Source organism: Bidens hawaiensis, unplaced genomic scaffold, assembly GCF_021521415.1.
Source record: "Bidens hawaiensis isolate Kalapana, Puna unplaced genomic scaffold, B.hawaiensis_p1.1 tig00039673_1, whole genome shotgun sequence".
NCBI classification, from domain to species: Eukaryota; Viridiplantae; Streptophyta; class Magnoliopsida; order Asterales; family Asteraceae; genus Bidens; species Bidens hawaiensis.
Genome location: NW_027496993.1, coordinates 80,532 through 98,820, shown reverse-complemented (window position 1 = coordinate 98,820; position 18,289 = coordinate 80,532). Strand labels below are relative to the sequence as shown.

The following is an 18,289-nucleotide window of genomic DNA, read 5'->3' as shown; positions in this document are numbered from 1 at the left end:
ACCCCGTTTTGCCTTTGCCTTGTCCCTCTGGATCATACATTGTGGTACATTCGGTGCTTTGTCTGTATCTTCGTTGAGATCGTGAAACAACGCGTAACTGAACCGCTAGTAGTGCAGCTGGTTGTGTCTGATGTACCCCCTTTTGAACCGCTGTCTGATGTACCCCCTTTTGAACCGCTCATGTGTTGAAGGTATTTCGGGCAACACCACCCACTTGGAGCTATGTTGAAGAATGTCCTAAACGAATATAAGTTTAAAAGCTTGTCTTTGATCCTCGTGGTATTGTTTAAGGGCCTTGTTTTAGATTTCGTGATCGATTTGTCCATTTTACAGTTGTATTTATTGTTGTAAACACCGCAAAGCTTGGACACACTAGTACGCTTTTCTCGAAATTTTGAACTGAGCTTATCAATTTGAGCGCTTCGTTTCTAGATCCATAATGGTGTGAAACCTCTCCATGACCGGGCTCCACAAGGCAACATGGCATTGTGAGTTACCCGTGGTCAGGTCCTCTGAGATGTAGACCCAAGTGCGAGCCAACGCCTCTTCCTCGACGGGCACCACTTTTTTGGGTGCGCCGAATTTCTTCACGTCTTTACCCTTTTTGGACTTTGGTTCGGGTTGGAATAGGTAGGTTCCAAAACCTAACAGTGGTGTTGGTGGTTGCAGTTGGTAGCATTGTTGGTTCGGGTCGTACAGCACATCATTAACAGTAAAACATGAATCTTGTATTTGTAATATTAACACAAGTTAAAGTATGTGAGATATCTATTTCAATCTTTAATTCCAGTGGGATTAATAATTGTATATCAACTATGAATGTATATCATAAACAATATTAAACATCCATTCAACTAGATACAACACAAACAATACAACAACAGATCAAACCAGTACCTGATCACAACAAATCCTTGATGAAATCAAGGTTCAACGTGTCCCGAATAATAAGAAAAAGTCCAAGAACGAACACGAGTGTAATCCCAGACGACATTATCCCCTGCTCCACTTCTAAAGGCAACTTCCTCCCCCCTCTTATCGCCTCCACAAGAATCAAAGCCAAAGAACCGCCATCCAAAGCAGGCAACGGAAGCATATTAATCACCGCAAGATTAATATTCAAAATCGCTGCAAACTGATACAAGCCGTCAATATTCGACTTTGCAACCTCTGCACCGACCGCTATGATTGCAACCGGACCCGCAACCTTATTTGCAGTTTGTGAAAAGTTAAGAAAAGTTTGTTTCAGACTGTCCACAACGTTACTCGTTAATCCCCAAAACTCACGACCCGTGAAACTAAACGCTTCCAAAACATCCTTCGGTTTCTCATTCAAAATCTTAACGTTCGGGGCTAACTGGACACCGATTCGACCACTACCATCTAGATTCTGATCCGGAGTGACTTTTACTAACAAATCTTTCCCTAACCTATTAACCTTAAACAACACAGCTGATTTAGGACTCTTTTTTATAACATCCACAACTTGTGATAGCGAATTCGGCCCAGATTTGGGTAATTCAAGATCGTTGACCGAAAGAATAACATCACCAACAAGTAGCCCGTCTCGTGAAGCAGCCGAAAACGGGCGAACCTCAGGCACAATCACACCTGGAAAAGATTCTTGAACAGGCATTCCAACAAACACTATCTGTGCAAAGATTATAACAAATGCAAAAACAATATTCGCAATCACACCAGCCGAAATCACTAAAACCCTATCGAAAATCGGTCTGTTTTTCAACAAATTCTTATCATCTACTGGAATCTCACTATCCGGATCATTATCAGGAAAACCCACAAACCCGCCTAAGGGAAACGCCCGTAACGAATACTCGACGTTATTCGCGTTGAATTTAGCTAAAATCGGACCGAACCCAACTGCGAATTTGCTTACATGGATCCCCTGAAGGTATGCAGCTAAAAAGTGACCACTTTCATGAACAACTATGATTGCTGTGAGTACTGAAACAGCTTCAAGTACTGATTGGGCGCTTTCAAACCCACCGAAGCCGAAACCGGATAAGGCAGAAGGCTTAAAGTTTTGATTTTGATGAGATGGGTGGCCGATGTTTTGATGTGGGTATGGTTTTCTTGGAAGGAAATTGGGAATTGAAGATGGGTTTGATGGGAAGAGTGATTTGGGTTTTGGGGTGTGGAGTCTTGTGGTAGAATAATAATAAGAAGATGGGGGTGACAAAGAGAGGTGTGTTAACATGATGTGGTTTGAATCTTTGTTGAGGTTTGATGGAGGGAGTGGAGAGGAAGGAGATGAAGGGGGATTAAAGTGTTTTGGATAATTGAAATATTTGGGTGTGAGGTTGGGAAGTGAGTGATATGTCTCACTTAACTTTTAATGGATTTGGGTTGACTCCACTTGGTCAACATTTTTTTTACAATTTTGGGCTGTTTTTGGGTTGGATAGATTCTAATGGAAGCCCAAAGTTTATTCTTTTTTAATCTAAAGGTCTAAAACTAGCAGCATTTTACAAATTATCTCCTCGTATAGATAGACTAAAAAATAGAACAGAGTTCTTTTTGTATTACTTTTTACTATTTATATATATATAGTTATAGTTTCATACTTTCTAAATCGAATCAAAAATCTATTCAATTTAGAAATCATGAATTACCTCCTTGGTTCCACCCCCCTCTAAAAAAAGGCCTACAAACACGAACGGGAAGGATGAAAGCGAGTTGGTTTTGATATGAATACATTGCCTGGATTTTGGAATTTGGCTTTTTTTTATGTATGGCTTAAGCATAATCAATTAAACTGGTTTCGATGGTTTTTGATTTATGCAGTTTGGTTTGACAGTTTACATGTTTGCCTAGTGGGTTGGAGTTTGAATTGGTTGCAATACTAGAGTAATGTAATACTGTTGAACGTAAATGACTTTTGTGATTAAACGAAATCCAAAAGGTACGATTAATTATTATAACCCGACTTATAGGTTTCATTAATTGAAGGAAATGGTTCACTTAAATGATTAGCTGGGTGGTTAAACCAAAACCATTCGACAGGTTTGTCTAACGCCTTCTCTCAGTGTTGAGATATTCAATATGTAGATGTTTGTCAGCAATGCCTTTCTTAATGGTGATTTCTCCTAGACTGTTTACATGCACAACAACAAGGGTTTGCTAACGCTACTTGTCCTCTCATTTCTACTTATTTAAAAAGGCCATCCATGTTGTCATCTATGTTGATGCTATAATAGAAACTGGGAGTTCATATGGATTTGTTATCAGTAGTCTTCACTCTCAGTTTGCATTAAAGAACTTGACTATGCTACTGTTTCTTAGGAATCCAGGCACCTTCACTAATGATACTCTTTATCTATCGAAGCAACACTATCTTTTTGATTTTCTCCGGCGAATTGGTTTTATACAAGTCGTTATCTACTCTAATTCTGCTATGGCGACTAACTCTCCTCACACCTTAAAGTTCTTTTGGATGATCCATGGTAAAAATATTTACAACAAAAGTTTGTTCAATTAAACATTCATAACTCATAAAACTTGTTATACATACTAGCAGAAGTGCCCGTGCAATGCTGCGGGTTCGCGCAAATTATCCCCTCGTATCGGTTTATGGTGCGTAATTGGTTATCCGTGGAGCGCGCTGTAAATTGTGCATATGGTTTGTTAGATTTTTGTGTAGGGGTGCGCGCTAAAATATTTTACGTATGCATATATATTGGATGCATCGTATTTTGTGAAATATTTGTTAACAAGTTAGGTGTATGGGTTTTGTGATTTTTAATCAATATAAATGATTGAATGTGTGTTAACTGATGAGTAGTTAGAGTTGAAATTTAATCACGAGATGAAGGCACTCAAATTAAAGCCACAAAGTTGTCGATCAACGAGTTGTAAAAAGGGTAACGTTGTGGGCAATACGTGATTTGATTGTGCACGATATATATATTGGATAGATAGCGTTATAAAGTGATTGCTACTTAACTTGCGGAAATAAAAATGTATTATTTGGGGCATTACAAATTGACGTGTAAGAATGTGACGGAACTTTAAACCGGATTCAAGAATCTTTTTTTTTGAAAGAGCCGGGGGGGGGGGGGGAGGTTTATTAATTAACTTAATTTTGAATCGTATTCAAATTTGGGTGATTTGAATTACTTTGAAGAAGCAGAAAAACATCTTGGGATGTACATCATCCAATACGTATCAAGCTCAATCAACTAAAAACCTTGGCAAATTGTTCTTGGTTAGAAAGTTACACAAGTTGTGTTGTAACCCCTAAGATATCCTCATAGAAGGTAAAAAGTTGGAAATATCCAAAATGTTATATTTCGTTTTGTTTTTTCGTTTATAAAATCGATTGTGTATTATGCAAGATGGATGTCCGTCCACTTTGCATTTTTGAATACCATTTCGGAGGACATCAAATGCAAAAGCAACGCTTAATGGTTGCGATATCCCTCTAACATCTCTAAGTATATAAATCTTTTAACAACGAAATACTGTAAGGCTGAGGGGTGTGGAGCGCTAGCCTGGGCGCGTGAGCCCATCCGCTCGCGCCCCGGGGCGCGAGCACCACACCACCGAGGCGCGAGAGGGGCGCGAGCACGGCTTTCAAGGCGGGCGCAAGAGGCCTCGCGGCTGGGAATACGCCTGAAGGGAGCTTGGGAATGTTAAATATAGCCGTTGGGCTCATAATTGATTAAAAAAAAAAAATTTCTGTTAAAAAAACAGTGCCGCCGGCGAGACTATCGGCCAAAGTCAAAGACGTCTTCAAACCCTAAAGAACAGTGCCGCCAGCGAGCTTCAATCTCGTCGGACCACCGTTGAACGCCCAAATCAGACTGCATTATTCTAGGGCTGTTCATCGGGTGACCAAAACCCTCTCCGGAGCCGGAGAAAGAACCGATTTGACCGGAAAAAGGAGATGGGTTAGTGTTAAATGGCGCCGGAGAAAGACTAAGCAAGGAAAAGACGTTAGATAAGCTCTGATCGGCGTCAATCGGAGATGGTAAATGAGTAAAATGAGAAAAATGATTGTTTTCCGATAAATACGGGCCGTCGGAACTAAACTCCGGCGGAAAAGACGGGAATGGAACGCCGTTTCCGGCGTAGTTCTGGTGGGTCGGAAATTGCATCATGTGGGTGTTTCTTCGATGGTCCATTAATGGGTTGAAATATGAAATAAGACAGTGGGTTTGTGAAATACGAGGTTTAGGGTTTTGGGATTTGAGGAACGTTTGTTGGTTGTTTGGGTGTGTGCTGATTTTGGGGGATTTGAGGAACCCTCTCCGGAGCCGATGGGAATGTTAAAAAAATCCGCTGGAGCCCCTGCTTGCGCCCCTCCACACCAGGGCCAGGGGCGCGAGCGGGGGCTCCAACACCCATCTTATCAAGTTTCTCTCTCTGCCACACGTCACAATATTATTGGCTGGAGCCCCCACTCTTCGCCCCCTCTCGCGCCCCCCACACCCCTCAGCCTAATACATGTGTCACATGGGTATTGAAAATGTAACCATTCTATATTTTATTATAAAGTATTATGGCTATGCTAAATCTTTGTTTAAGAATTAGGTATATACTGTAAGATTTTAAAACTAAGATTTATTACAAGCTTCTTGATGTATGCTAAATCTATGCTTTCTTAAGAAATACAAACCATCTATGTTTAGATTAAAGTTTCAAAAATTATATAAAAAAAAGTAACAATAAAAAAAATCTAAACGAAGCCCTTGCATTTGCCACCTAACCCTAAACCAGGAGGCAAATCAAGATCAATACATGTTTAGAGAGGCTAATAACTTACTAAAGGTAATAAAACATCTCTGCATCCAACTTTTCCATGGCATTCTAATTCAATCCAACAATTAAATTAATCACATGAGAGCCAAATTATCATTATGAGTGCAGAGTCTGACATTGATGTTTGGCGAAATCTTTATTGAAAATATGATTTGATTTGTGCTATATGTAATGCATTTGACATGTTTTCTTGCAACACGCGGGTAAAAATACGTTCATTAAATTTTACTATAAATAAAGTTTACGGTATTATTCTAAGTTGATGGTTCATCAATATTTAATATTTATTTGTATACCTAATAATAAAATGAATATGTATAACTTATCCAGTATTTGAATATGGTTTGACTCTATCATTGTTGTTTGTATCTTCATGAATATCAGTAGCACTTTTCTTGTTTGATGTTCGAGCGGTTGTATCTTCATCATCACTTGCAATCACAATTTATAAATCCTACTTGAAATAGTTTTTCTAAAACTTTTAGAGTATTTTAAGTTTTTCTTTCCTGGCATTTATTCACATAGTTAACAACATATAAAGTCTTGAACAATGAGGTTAATGAGTAGCATACATTTTCTTAATGATGTCTGCTGTCATATTCCTGTCGGCTCCAACATGTTACAGGTGTCGGCTCATATAATTCTTGTGACCTAATCGGTTAAAAGTCAAGAAGTTTATAAGAAATTGTGAAGACATATAGCGCTTCGCTGCGGGGACACAAGGGGGATTTGGTTGGTAAAGTAACGGCATTTGCATTTTGCATAGTTAAATTTGTAGCCGATATAGCTTAGGATACAAAAAACAAGAAATTTATATAACGTTATCTTAAAAACTACATTAAGCATAGTTAAATATTAAACTTTTTATTTTTTCAAGTTAACAAACATTGATTTGTTAGGGTGCCGTCATTCGCTATGGTTAGGGGTGTTCTTCGGGTTTTTTTGTCAGGTTTTGGGTTTTTCGGGTTTTTATGAGCGGAAATATAACCCGAAAACCAAACCATTCTAGTTTCGGGTTTTACGGTTTTCGGTTTATTTGGTCGGGTTAGATCGGGTCAGTTTGATTCGGGTTTTGGGTTAACTGAAGGTTGTAAAAGGCCTGAAATGATTTACAAAAAAGGTGAGTTTTTTTTATCATCATAGTGTGCAATCCCGATAGTATTATTAAATAACACCTCGTTTAAAAAACAACTCGTGTATGAACATAGCATTTAACAATAATTATATCGAACAATAAGAAATATTAAGAGCACAAAAGCTCTTATTTTCGAAACTCTTGTTTCAATTGATTTTAATTGAATAGTATACCCAGCACAAAAGCTCTTATTTTAATTGATTCAATTCAACAAGAAATAACCACACTATTAAGTTGGATTTTAGATAAATTGTATTCATTCATATAAAATCAACTAATTTCAATTTAATATTAGAGAGTACCTTTTGCAAACTTTTTGATTGGAACTTTGAAGTTGCTTGATGAAGAAACAGAGCCGTATGCATATATTATTATTCTCTTTGAATTATATTGTAGGTATAAATGTATAAAAGGTAAAGATTCATACCTAGAAAATTTCGGCATTTCAAATCACTACTTTCTCGGGTTAATCGGGTTAACCCGAATTGAGGAAATCCTATCCAAAAACCGACCTGAACTATTGCAAGATGAATTACTTTTCGGGTTATCAGTGTGAACTTGCTCAAGATGAATTACTTTTCGGTCGTAATAGTCACGAATGAAATGAATTTTTATGTCAATATGCTTGGTTTTTGAATGCTGAACAAGATTTTTAACAATAGCAATAACGTCATTATCACAAAAGATTGGAGTATCAAGAAATTCCAAACCGTAATCCAACAATTGATGTTACATCCAGATAACCTATGAACAGCATGCTGACGCAGCAACATATTCAGCCTCGGTAGTAGATGTACACACTGTTTGTTGTTTCTTGCACTGCTATGAAATTAGTCGATCACCCAAAAATTGACATCCAGCAGACGTAGGTTTCCTTACAATATAATCTCCACCGTAATTGCTATAAGCAAAAACATATAAGTCAAAATTTGAGTTTTTGGGATACCAAAGACCTAGCTTTGGTTGCCCTTTCAGATATCTAAAAATACGTTTAATAGCAATCAAATGAGAGAGTTTTAGATTAGCCTGGAAACGGGTGCATTGACAGACAACATACATAATGTCAGGGCGACTGGCGGTGAGATACATAAGGGATCCGATCATTGATCGATAGTAAGTTTGATCTACGGGATTCCATTTCGGATCGGATGAAAGAAGAGGCCTTTCCGCCATAGGAGTTTCCGCACTCTTAGAATCTTGAAATTCGAACTTTGCAAGCATGTCTTCAACATATTTTCCTTGATGCATAAAAATTTCCGTTGAACTCTAACAAACTTGTAATCCCAGAATAGTTGTCATCTCCCCCCAACGAACTCATTTCAAATATTTTCTTCATCACTTCTTCAAATTCAGAACATAGTGCTGGACTGGTAGACCCGAAGATGATGTCATCCATATATATCTTAACTAGGATCAAATCTTTCCCAACAGTTTTAAGGAACAGTGTCTGATCAATGGTTCCTCTCTTGGAGCCATGCCCCAGTAGGTGAGCTGTCAAGGTAGCATACCATGCCCAAGGAGTTTGGTGAAGACCGTAAAGAGCTTTGTCTAGCTTGTAAATATGAGTTGGATGCTTTGAATCAACAACCCTAGTAGCTGATCCACATAAATCTCCTCCTTCGCTTCTCCATACAAAAACGATGTCTTGACATCCATCTTGTAAATCGTGAATCCCATGCAGGAAGCATATGCCAGAAAAATCCGAATGGCCTCAAGTCGAGCTACAGGAGCATAAACTTCAGTGTAGTCTAAGCCTTCAACCTGACGAAAACCACGAACGAAGAGCCGCGCTTTGTTTCAAACAATCACACTTGTATCATCTTCCTTGTTGCGAAAAACCCATCTTGTATCTAACGCTTTCTTTCCGACTGGCAGTTACACCAATCTCCAAACCTTGAGTTTATCGAACTGATTCAATTCCTCATGCATGTCATCCACCCAGCTTGGCTCCTGTAGCGCCATTTCAATTGACCTAAGCTCAATCTGAGAGATGAAACAGGAAAATAAACAGTTGTTGATGTGTCAAGTCTGACTTCTGGTTGACAAGCCTGTTTCCAGAGGACCTATGACATTGTCAATTGAATGTTCTCGTTGAATTCTTGTCGGTTTTGAAAGCTCGGGAACAAAGCTGGTGGAGGGCAAATTAGTTGGATCTTCAAGGATTTCAGAAAGTGGATTCTTCCATCCAGATGTCGTCGTACTGTTTGAGTACGAGGTACTGGCAATGTATTCATTTGGTATGACATTTGGAAATAGAGTGCTTCCAAATATTTGACGAATCATACTCTCCCCCTCAAATGATGTAGCATCGACTATAGGTGTTGGTGAAGACACAATTTCGGTAACATTTTCTTGTTGACTAGCTGACAACGGCTGAGTGGTGTCCAGTGATTATGAAGGATCAATACCTAGCACCGGAGACATATGAGAGTCAGGAACGTATGTCTTCTTCTTCATCAACAGAATTTGAACTACCAGCACCCGAAATTTCTGTATCGATAGCTGGAAACACATTTAAGGGCTTAAAAAGTTCAGTATAATCAAATAATCAGTCAGGACCGACACGAGCATCAGTCTCATTTTCTTCTAGCCAACGCACGTAATAAGATTCCACCATCTTCTTCGATGACTTGTTGTAAACTATGTAGGCGGTACGACCATCATATCCAACATAATAACAATCATAAGCTTTGGCTCCAAACTTTGGAGTCATTTCAAGATTCAGTAGAGTACATGGACACCCGAAAGCTCGAAAATGTGCAACAGTGGGCTTCTGACCGTAAACAATCACATATGGATTTTTCATCTAAGATTTGTTGATCGGCACTTGATTTTGGACATAACTGTTGGAATCGATCTGCCCAACACACATATTTGAGTTGATGTGGCTAGTACGTTATGATCCAAGTCAGGTCGTACCCAATAACAAGCTAGACAAACACCACGATATTTATTATTAGATATGATCTAAGTAATAATTATCAACACTTATAATATTTGGAAAATGGGTTTTCTAAATATTTGCACTTGTGTGTTAAGTAAATTATGTGGATAATTTATAATGTGAGAGATGTTATTTATTTGGATAAATAAAAAATATAAACAATTTTGGATTTTGGTTTTGGGGGGAAAAGTCCCAAGGGGCCGGCCCCTCCTCTCTCTCTCTCTCTCTCCTTTTTGTATTTTTCCAATAACATGCAAATGTTTTGGTTGGAGGATGAGAATTTCTTGAACAACCGCAAAAACACTTTCTCTCACACACACAAACTCTCTCTTCCTCTATCTTTTCGGCCGAGAAGAACAAGGAGATTTGCAAGTGTAAGATCCTAGCAACTTGGGTGTTTGTTGGAAACTTGTACGGGTATACAAGCTTGAGGATTTCCCCCATTGGAATCTCATCATTCACATCTTCATCCTCTTCATATTTCTTGAAATTTGAAGGTATGAAACCTAACACCCTATGGTTGTTTTGATAGCATGCAAATCGTATTTGGATCCGAGCATTGTGTTTAACATAAAACGGCTTTTATGTGTATTGGTTAACAAGATTTAAAACTAACTATTTCCGCTGCGTTTTTCTATATAATGGTTTATATGGACTTTAATAATCTTGTAAAAACCCAACCATGGCATCAAGAGCCGCTTATACAATTACATGCTTCAAAAATGGGATCTAAAGTGTTCAGGTTTTATGGTATTTTTTTACCATATTGGCCGAAAACTTTAGGCATATTGGTTACCTCTTGGTTTTTCAAAGATTATACCACACATGCATGTGAAAATCTGGAAAAATTGGTCATTTGGATGATTGAATTTTGGTTTGGACAGAACTGGGTTTTTGATCTCTGGCCGAGAACCCTTAGTTGGAAACCATGGTTCTCGGTCTGGCCGAAAACTCTCAGACCCAACCGAGAACTCATGGTTGTAAACCACGGTTCTCGATTGACCGAAAACACGTTCTCGGTTGGACCGAGAACTTATGGTTGTGAACCATAGTTCTCGGTCTTGGCCGAAAACATGGTTCTCGGTATTGGCCAAGAATTCTAAGTTCTCGGCTGACCAAAATCTTCGGGCCGAAAACTCTGAACTTTGGTCTTCTGGCCGAGAACTCAAAGGGTCAAAGGGGAACCATTCTGGTCAAGGGTTGACCTGATTGTTTGGATGTTCATAACCTAGCCATGACCTTGTGTATATTGAAGTGATATGTTGTGATTCATTCATTTGGTTGTAATATTCTATATTCGGGTTTGTAATCTATTTATTCATTTCAAATGGTTTGTAATAATAAGTAGAATAGTTGTATTTCTTTTACTAGAAAAACGTATTAGGATATATTTTGTAAAAGAAGATGCAACTACAATACCACTTTGGTTGGAGCCCAAATGGAAGCCCAAATAAGAAGAAAGGATCACAAAAAGAGGTGGACGCTTGAAGCATATGGATGCGGAGTCAAGTTGGAGTTCATCATCTCATACCTTGTGTCATGATCGTCCCTTAGGAGAGACTGTTGGTACATGATGTCAGTAGTTCAGTGTCTAGTGTCTGTAATCGAGTTTGTTAGATTTGTGTTTTTGTATGTAAGTGAAGTTAGCTCACAAGTTCGCTGATACAGGCGAACTTGTGAACTAAGCGAAGTTAGTGACAACTTCGCCTGAACATGCCAGGCGAAGTTGTCGTGATTATATAAACTTAGGTTACGGCTTAAGTTTTTATTATTCAACGAGTTCATTATTCAGAGAACGAGTTAGAGAGAGTCTGTATTTGGTGATCTTTGTATCACGTGTTTACGGTTGCAATATAATGTGTTTGTGTTTATTGTAACGTGTTTAATCGTTTTGTCTTCTACGCTCGTAACGTCTTACGTAGGGATTCCGCACCTACGTAGAACGCGATATCTCGTGTAGATCCGGCTGGGAACCTACAATTGGTATCAAAGCTTTTGCTCGATTGTGTGGTTCGGGATTATCACGCGGGTGTAGAAATCGTTCCGTTCGATTATTCGCGGGACGAGTTTTCTGAGTTTTTGTGTCCTACTCACCTCCTACAATCATAAACAACCCATAACACCTTCACAAACCTCGTAAAGTCCAGAAATCAAACCTGCATATTCATCGTGTTCATCAGGCGAAGTTGCCGTCACTATTAGTAGGGTTTCAGCGAAGATATAAGGTTAAGCGAAGTTATCCACAACTTCGCCTACCTTCTCAAGTTCGCTTATCTCAAGCGAAGTTACCCACAACTTCGCCTATCTCACAAGTTCGCTTACCTTAAGCGAAGTTATTCACAACTTCGCCAAATCAGGCGAATTTAAGAAAGTGAGCGAAGTTCAGAATCAGCGAAGTTCAGACATAAGCGAAGTTATCCACAACTTCGCCTACAGTACTGTTAAAAATAAAATTTTTATTTTTCGGGTTTCTGTGTGTTTCGTGAAAGATGTCTTCAATCAACATTACGAAACTAGTTAAGATGGAAGTGGAAGCGGGTTCGGCTACAAAGGCACCGAAGATGCTTAAGAAAACCGATTATGTAGCGTGGAAAGATCGTTTTGAACAATATGTCAAGTACCAAGATGCTAAGATGTGGGTATGCATACAAGATGGTTACATTCCACCTACTGCTGAGTATGAGGGTCGTGATCAGATAAAGAAATACAAAGAGATGGAAGAAGAAGAGAAGAAAATGTATGAGGCCGAAAGCAAAGCTCATGCAGCAATTACAATGGCTCTTCCACAAGAGATTCTGCACACTTTCAGAAAGTACAAAACTGCCATAGAGCTTTGGGAAGCGCTTGAAAACCGTTTTGAGGGTAATGTGGGAATCCGTGCTTCAAAGATTAAACTACTTAAAACCCAGTTCTCGGTCTTCAAGTATTTGAAGAATGAACCACTTGATGATATCATCACTAGATATTATCATCTGATGACAGAACTCAGCAATTATTCTATTACTTACAAAGAAGATGAGATTGTTGAAAAGCTTCTTGATGCTCTCCCACCGAAATGGGAGATGTACACCGTGTTGATGAGAGAAGACAAAGACTTTGCCGACTATGATTTGGAAACAGCAGTAAACAAGCTACGAACTTTTGAACTAAACATGGTTCGAAAAGAGACACCTACTGATCAGGTTCAAGATCCAGGAATGTATGGTGCAAAGGTTAATACAGGTTCAAGTTCGAAGTCTGATTCGTCTGCTTACTACTCAAAGGGAGAGTCGAGCGCTAACTCAACACATGAAGGTCATGGATCTCTCAACATGAATGGTGATGTATGCTTTGTAGCTGGAGGATCAAATGCTTCTAACCCTCAAGCAACCAAGAGTAGTTTTACCCCAAGTGTTTCGAACAACAACTACTCAAGGATGCCCATGAGTGTTAAATCTGCTGAACAACAGTTTGCTCTCTATGCATCCTTTATTGCTTCGTATGAAAATTACATTCAGGGTAAGATTTTTGATCCTGCAATATTGGAGGAAGACTATGATCAGATCGATGCTGATGATCTGGAAGAGATGGATCTGCAGTGGCAGATGGCGATGATTGTGAGAAGGGTTAAGAGGTTTATGAAGAAGACAAGAAGGAAGTTTGTTGGTGAGAGACCGGGTTTTGACAAGTCAAAGGTGCGCTGTTACAACTGTCAACAGAATGGCCACTTTGCGAAGGAGTGCACGAATGAGAGAGTTGAACGTAGTCAGAACAGGTCGACACACCAGAATGGGGGTGGTAATGATAATAGAGCCATGATTTCCAGACAGAATGGGGAATATAACTGGAATCTGCATGTTGAAGAAGTGTTCGAACAGGCCAATATGGCGAACATCGAAACTGCAGATACTGAGGAAGTGACTGGCGAAAGTGAAGCTTACATGGCAGAGGCTCAAAATGAAGCTTGTATGGCAGATGTGAAAGATCAGCTCACCGAGGTAAGTACTAAACTCCATTGCACTAAGTGTGAAAATCTATCTGAACAATTGACAACTATAACTGATCAGTATGTTAGTTTGGATGCTCAATTTAAAACCTTAAAAGAAGAACATCATTTCACTAAAGCTAGAGAAAATAGTTATAAAGTAAAAATAAAAGCTAGTGAAAAAGATATTAGAAGTCTAAAAGCAAATCTAGCTGAAAAAATTAAAGTAATTGATCTGAGCTATGAAGTGTTAGAAGAAAAAACCAAACTAATAGCTGAAAGGGATAAACAGATAGCTGATCACCAGGTGAGAGTGGTGGAACTAAACAGGAAACTTGAGAAATTCAGAAATTCCACCGCTATACTTGATCACCTCGTTAGTGATCAAGGTTCCCCAGTTAAAAGGGGAGGAATTGGTTATCATGAAGTTCCACCACCTTACAATCATAATTACACTTATGATCCTAGTAATCAGAAATATGTTGATGTTGATTATAGTCAGACAGTTCCGGTTAAGGTAACTATTAAAGATCCAGAAGTTAGTAAAGGCGAAACGAGTAAGCCTGTGTCTAATGTGAAGATTTCTGTTCCTAGTCCTGTCTCATCAAACTCGGACAAATCATCCGAGTCGAGTGAGACAAAAGAAAAGGCAGTGTTACCAAAAAGTGGAGAGAAACATAAAACAACTGAAAAGAAATCTCCACTAAACCCGTATGTCCCACCATATGTGAGACAAACGGGCAGTAATACAGCCTCATCATCTAAAATAACTATTGAAAAGAAAGTTGATCACAGGAGTTGTTTCAGATGTAATCAATTAGGACACCTAATTGCTGATTGCCCTCTGAAGCAGAGATTCAGAGGTGTGAGGCCTTCAAAAACTGAAAACAGAACTAACTGTAACTACAATAGTGGTAAAACTGAAAACTCATCAAAGTTCAAAAATTGGTCTAATTCAGGTTTTCAAAGAAATAGATCTCAGTTTTTCACTGCTAACAACCAAACCATAAGTAATAACTCATTTAATTCACGACGGTTTGGATGGCCTCATAGTCAATCTCCAAGAAGGTATCCGCTCAGGACTTACAGAAATTATTCTGATGCTAACTTTGGACAGCCAAAGTACGGGATGTATCGACCCAAGACCAAGAGGTCTTGGGTCCCCAGATTTTAACCCTCTGCTTTAATCGTGCAGGAACAGTTGAACAGGGCTGCAAACAATCTATGGGTTGTGGATAGCGGCTGTTCCCTGCACATGACGGGTAACAAGAATTTGTTACACGAATGGAAACCTGTTCAAGGAGGAAGAGTGAGTTTCGCTGGAGAGAACGGTGGAAGGATCACAGGAATTGGGACTGTGACGAATGGAAAGATGACTTTAGAGAAAGTAAACTTTGTTGAAGAATTGAAGCACAATCTGCTGAGTGTTTCGCAGATCTGTGACAAGGATTACACCATGCATTTTACCAAGAATGAGGCTATTGTGTTGCATCCTGGTTTTAAGATACCCGAGGATTGGATTGTTATGAGGGCTCCAAGAGAGAAGAATACGTATATCATGGACATGAGGTCGACTGAAATGGCCACAGAAGAATCATGTCTTTTGTCGAAAGCGACTGAATCGGAGTCCGAATTATGGCATAGGAGAATGGGGCATATTCATCTTCGGAAGATGACCTACATTGTCAAGAATGGGTTGGTGTTGGGTGTTCCCTTGAAGAATTTCAACTTCGAAGACCAATGCTTATCATGCAAGAAGGGAAAGCAACACAAGAAATCCCATCACACCAAGAAGATTAATTCTATAGTCAGTTCCCTAGAACTACTTCACATGGATCTCTTCGGTCCAGTGAATGTAAAAAGTCTAGGAGGAACATCTTACTGCTTGGTGATCACTGATGATTTCTCTCGATATTCATGGGTATATTTCCTGAAGTCAAAGGATGAAACTGTTCAGATGGTATAGAATTTGATTACCAAGGTTGAGAATATCATGGGAAAAAGGGTTAAGTACATCAGAAGTGACAATGGGACTGAGTTCAAGAACTATGAGATGGAGATCTTCTGCTTACAGAAGGGGATTGAACACCAGTACAACGCTCCGTATACACCGCAACAAAATGGAGTGGCTGAGAGGAAGAACGGAACTTTAATTGAAGGAGCCAGAACCATGCTGGCTGATTCGAAACTTCCCGTGGTGTTCTGGGCTGAAGCAGTTGCAACAGCCTGTTATATCCTTAATAGAGTGTTAACTGTGAAAAGATTAAATAAAACCTGTTATGAACTTATGCATGGGAGAAAGCCCAACTTGAGTGGTCTTGAACCATTCGGGTCACCGTGTTTGATATTAAAGACCAATTCTAAATTTGGTGAAGTAGCCGACGAAGGAATCTTAGTCGGATACGTTGTTGGGACTCCCAACAGACGGGTCTTTAATACATCGACCAGCAAGGTTGAGGTGGTGTGTAACACTGATATCACAAGTTACAAATCACCAAAACCAAGCACGGGACCCGCCGTGGTTTTCGACTATGATAGACTTTTTAAATCTTTTAACATGCCTTATTTGGATTTTGCAGAAGTTGAGGAAAGAATTGCTACGAAGATGATATGCGATGAGGAAGACACTTTGGTGCAACGACCACAGTATGATGAATGTCAGCCTTCCTCGTCAAATGCTGTCAATACCCCTGCTGCCTCTACTGAAGAGGAATTCATCAATCCGTTTCACTCTCAACATCAATCACCCATTGATGAGCTATCTTCGAACTTGGAAGATAATCTGAATGTCAGTTCGGTTCCGACTACGAGAATTCACAAAAATCACCCTCTGGAAAATGTGATAGGTGATCTGTCCGATGGTGTACAAACAAGACAAAGCTTGAATGAGCACACCTGTGTTTACACAAGCATTAAAGAATCAGGCATAATCAACGAATGCTTGTACACCTGCTTTATCAGCCAGATTGAACCAAAGAACTATCAAATGGCTCTCAAGGACAGCTCGTGGGTCGAAGCCATGCAAGAAGAATTAGCCCAGTTTAAGAAGATGGAGGTATGGAACTTGGTTGCAAAACCAAGGAATGTGCATGCGATTGGCACAAAATGGGTCTTCAAATGCAAGAGAGATGAGAAAGCGATTGTTATCAGGAACAAAGCGAGGCTGGTTGTAAAAGGTTTTAATCAGCAAGAGGGGATTGATTACAATCAGGTGTTTGCTCCTGTGGCAAGATTGGAGGCCATTCGTTTGTTTTTGACATTTGCTGCTCATAAGGAGATGAAGGTATTTCAGTTAGACGTGAAGAGTGCGTTCCTAAACGGTAAAGTCGATGAGGTTGTGTACGTTGAGCAACCTCCTGGTTTTCCTGACCCCGACTTTCCTGATCACGTATACAAGCTAAGTAAAGCACTGTATGGACTACATCAGGCACCTCGTGCCTGGTACTCAACGTTATCCGACTACTTGCTTGAGAATGAGTTTGAAAGAGGTAAGATTGATAGCACATTGTTCTTCAAGAGAAAAGGGAGCGACTTTATACTGGTGCAAGTCTACGTGGACGACATTATCTTTGCTGCATCAAAGGTCGCCATGTGTCAGGAGTTTGAGGCCGTCATGAAGAAGAGATTTGAAATGAGTGCTCTGGGTGAACTAACTTTCCTTTTAGGACTGCAGGTTGATCAGAAGAAAGATGGTATGTTCATTCATCAGACGAAGTATGTCCATGATGTTCTCAAACGTTTCAAGATGGAGGACAGCACTCCATACGATACTCCAGTATGCGTCAACCACAAATTGGGTGCTGAGTCAGACAACGATGCAGACGTGGACCCAACCCAATATCGGGCTATAATAGGTTCTTTAATGTACTTAACTGCTTCTAGGCCTGATATAATGTTTGCAGTTTGTCTTTGTGCTCGCTTTCAGGCAAACCCAAAGGAATCTCACTTGAAGGGTGCGAAGAGGATTCTACGGTATCTCAAAGGCAAGCCTAAGCTGGGGTTGTGGTACACGAGAGGAGGAGACTTGGAGTTGGTCGCCTACACAGATTCTGATTATGGAGGGTGCAATCAGAGTCGGAAGTCAACAACAGATGGATGTCAGTTTCTTGGTGGCAAATTAGTGTCATGGCAATGCAAGAAGCAGACCTCAGTCGCCATTTCAACCTGTGAAGCAGAATACATGGCAGCATCTAACTGCTGCTCCCAGGTTCTTTAGATTTAACAACAGTTGCGCGATTATGGTCTGAATTTTACTCTTACTCCTATTTGCATTGATAACACTGCTGCTATCTCAGTAACTAACAATCCCGTTAAGCACAGTAAAACTAAACACATTGACATACGTCATCATTTTATACGGGATTGTGCTGAGAAGAAACTGATTGAGCTCGAAAAGGTTGATACGCTAGATAATTTCGCTGACTTGTTTACGAAAGCGTTTGACAAAACTAGATTTCAAAACCTT

At 39.6% G+C, this 18,289-nt stretch overlaps 1 protein-coding gene across 1 annotated transcript; it reads right to left on the bottom strand.

Moving 5' to 3' along the window:
* Positions 1–777: 777 nt before the first annotated feature.
* On the bottom strand, positions 778–2,364 carry LOC143591449 (membrane metalloprotease ARASP, chloroplastic-like). Its single transcript, XM_077071650.1, has one exon. The coding sequence runs from the start codon at positions 2,216–2,218 to the stop codon at positions 902–904; it is 1,317 nt and encodes a 438-aa protein (XP_076927765.1). The 5' UTR covers positions 2,219–2,364; the 3' UTR covers positions 778–901.
* Positions 2,365–18,289: the final 15,925 nt, after the last annotated feature.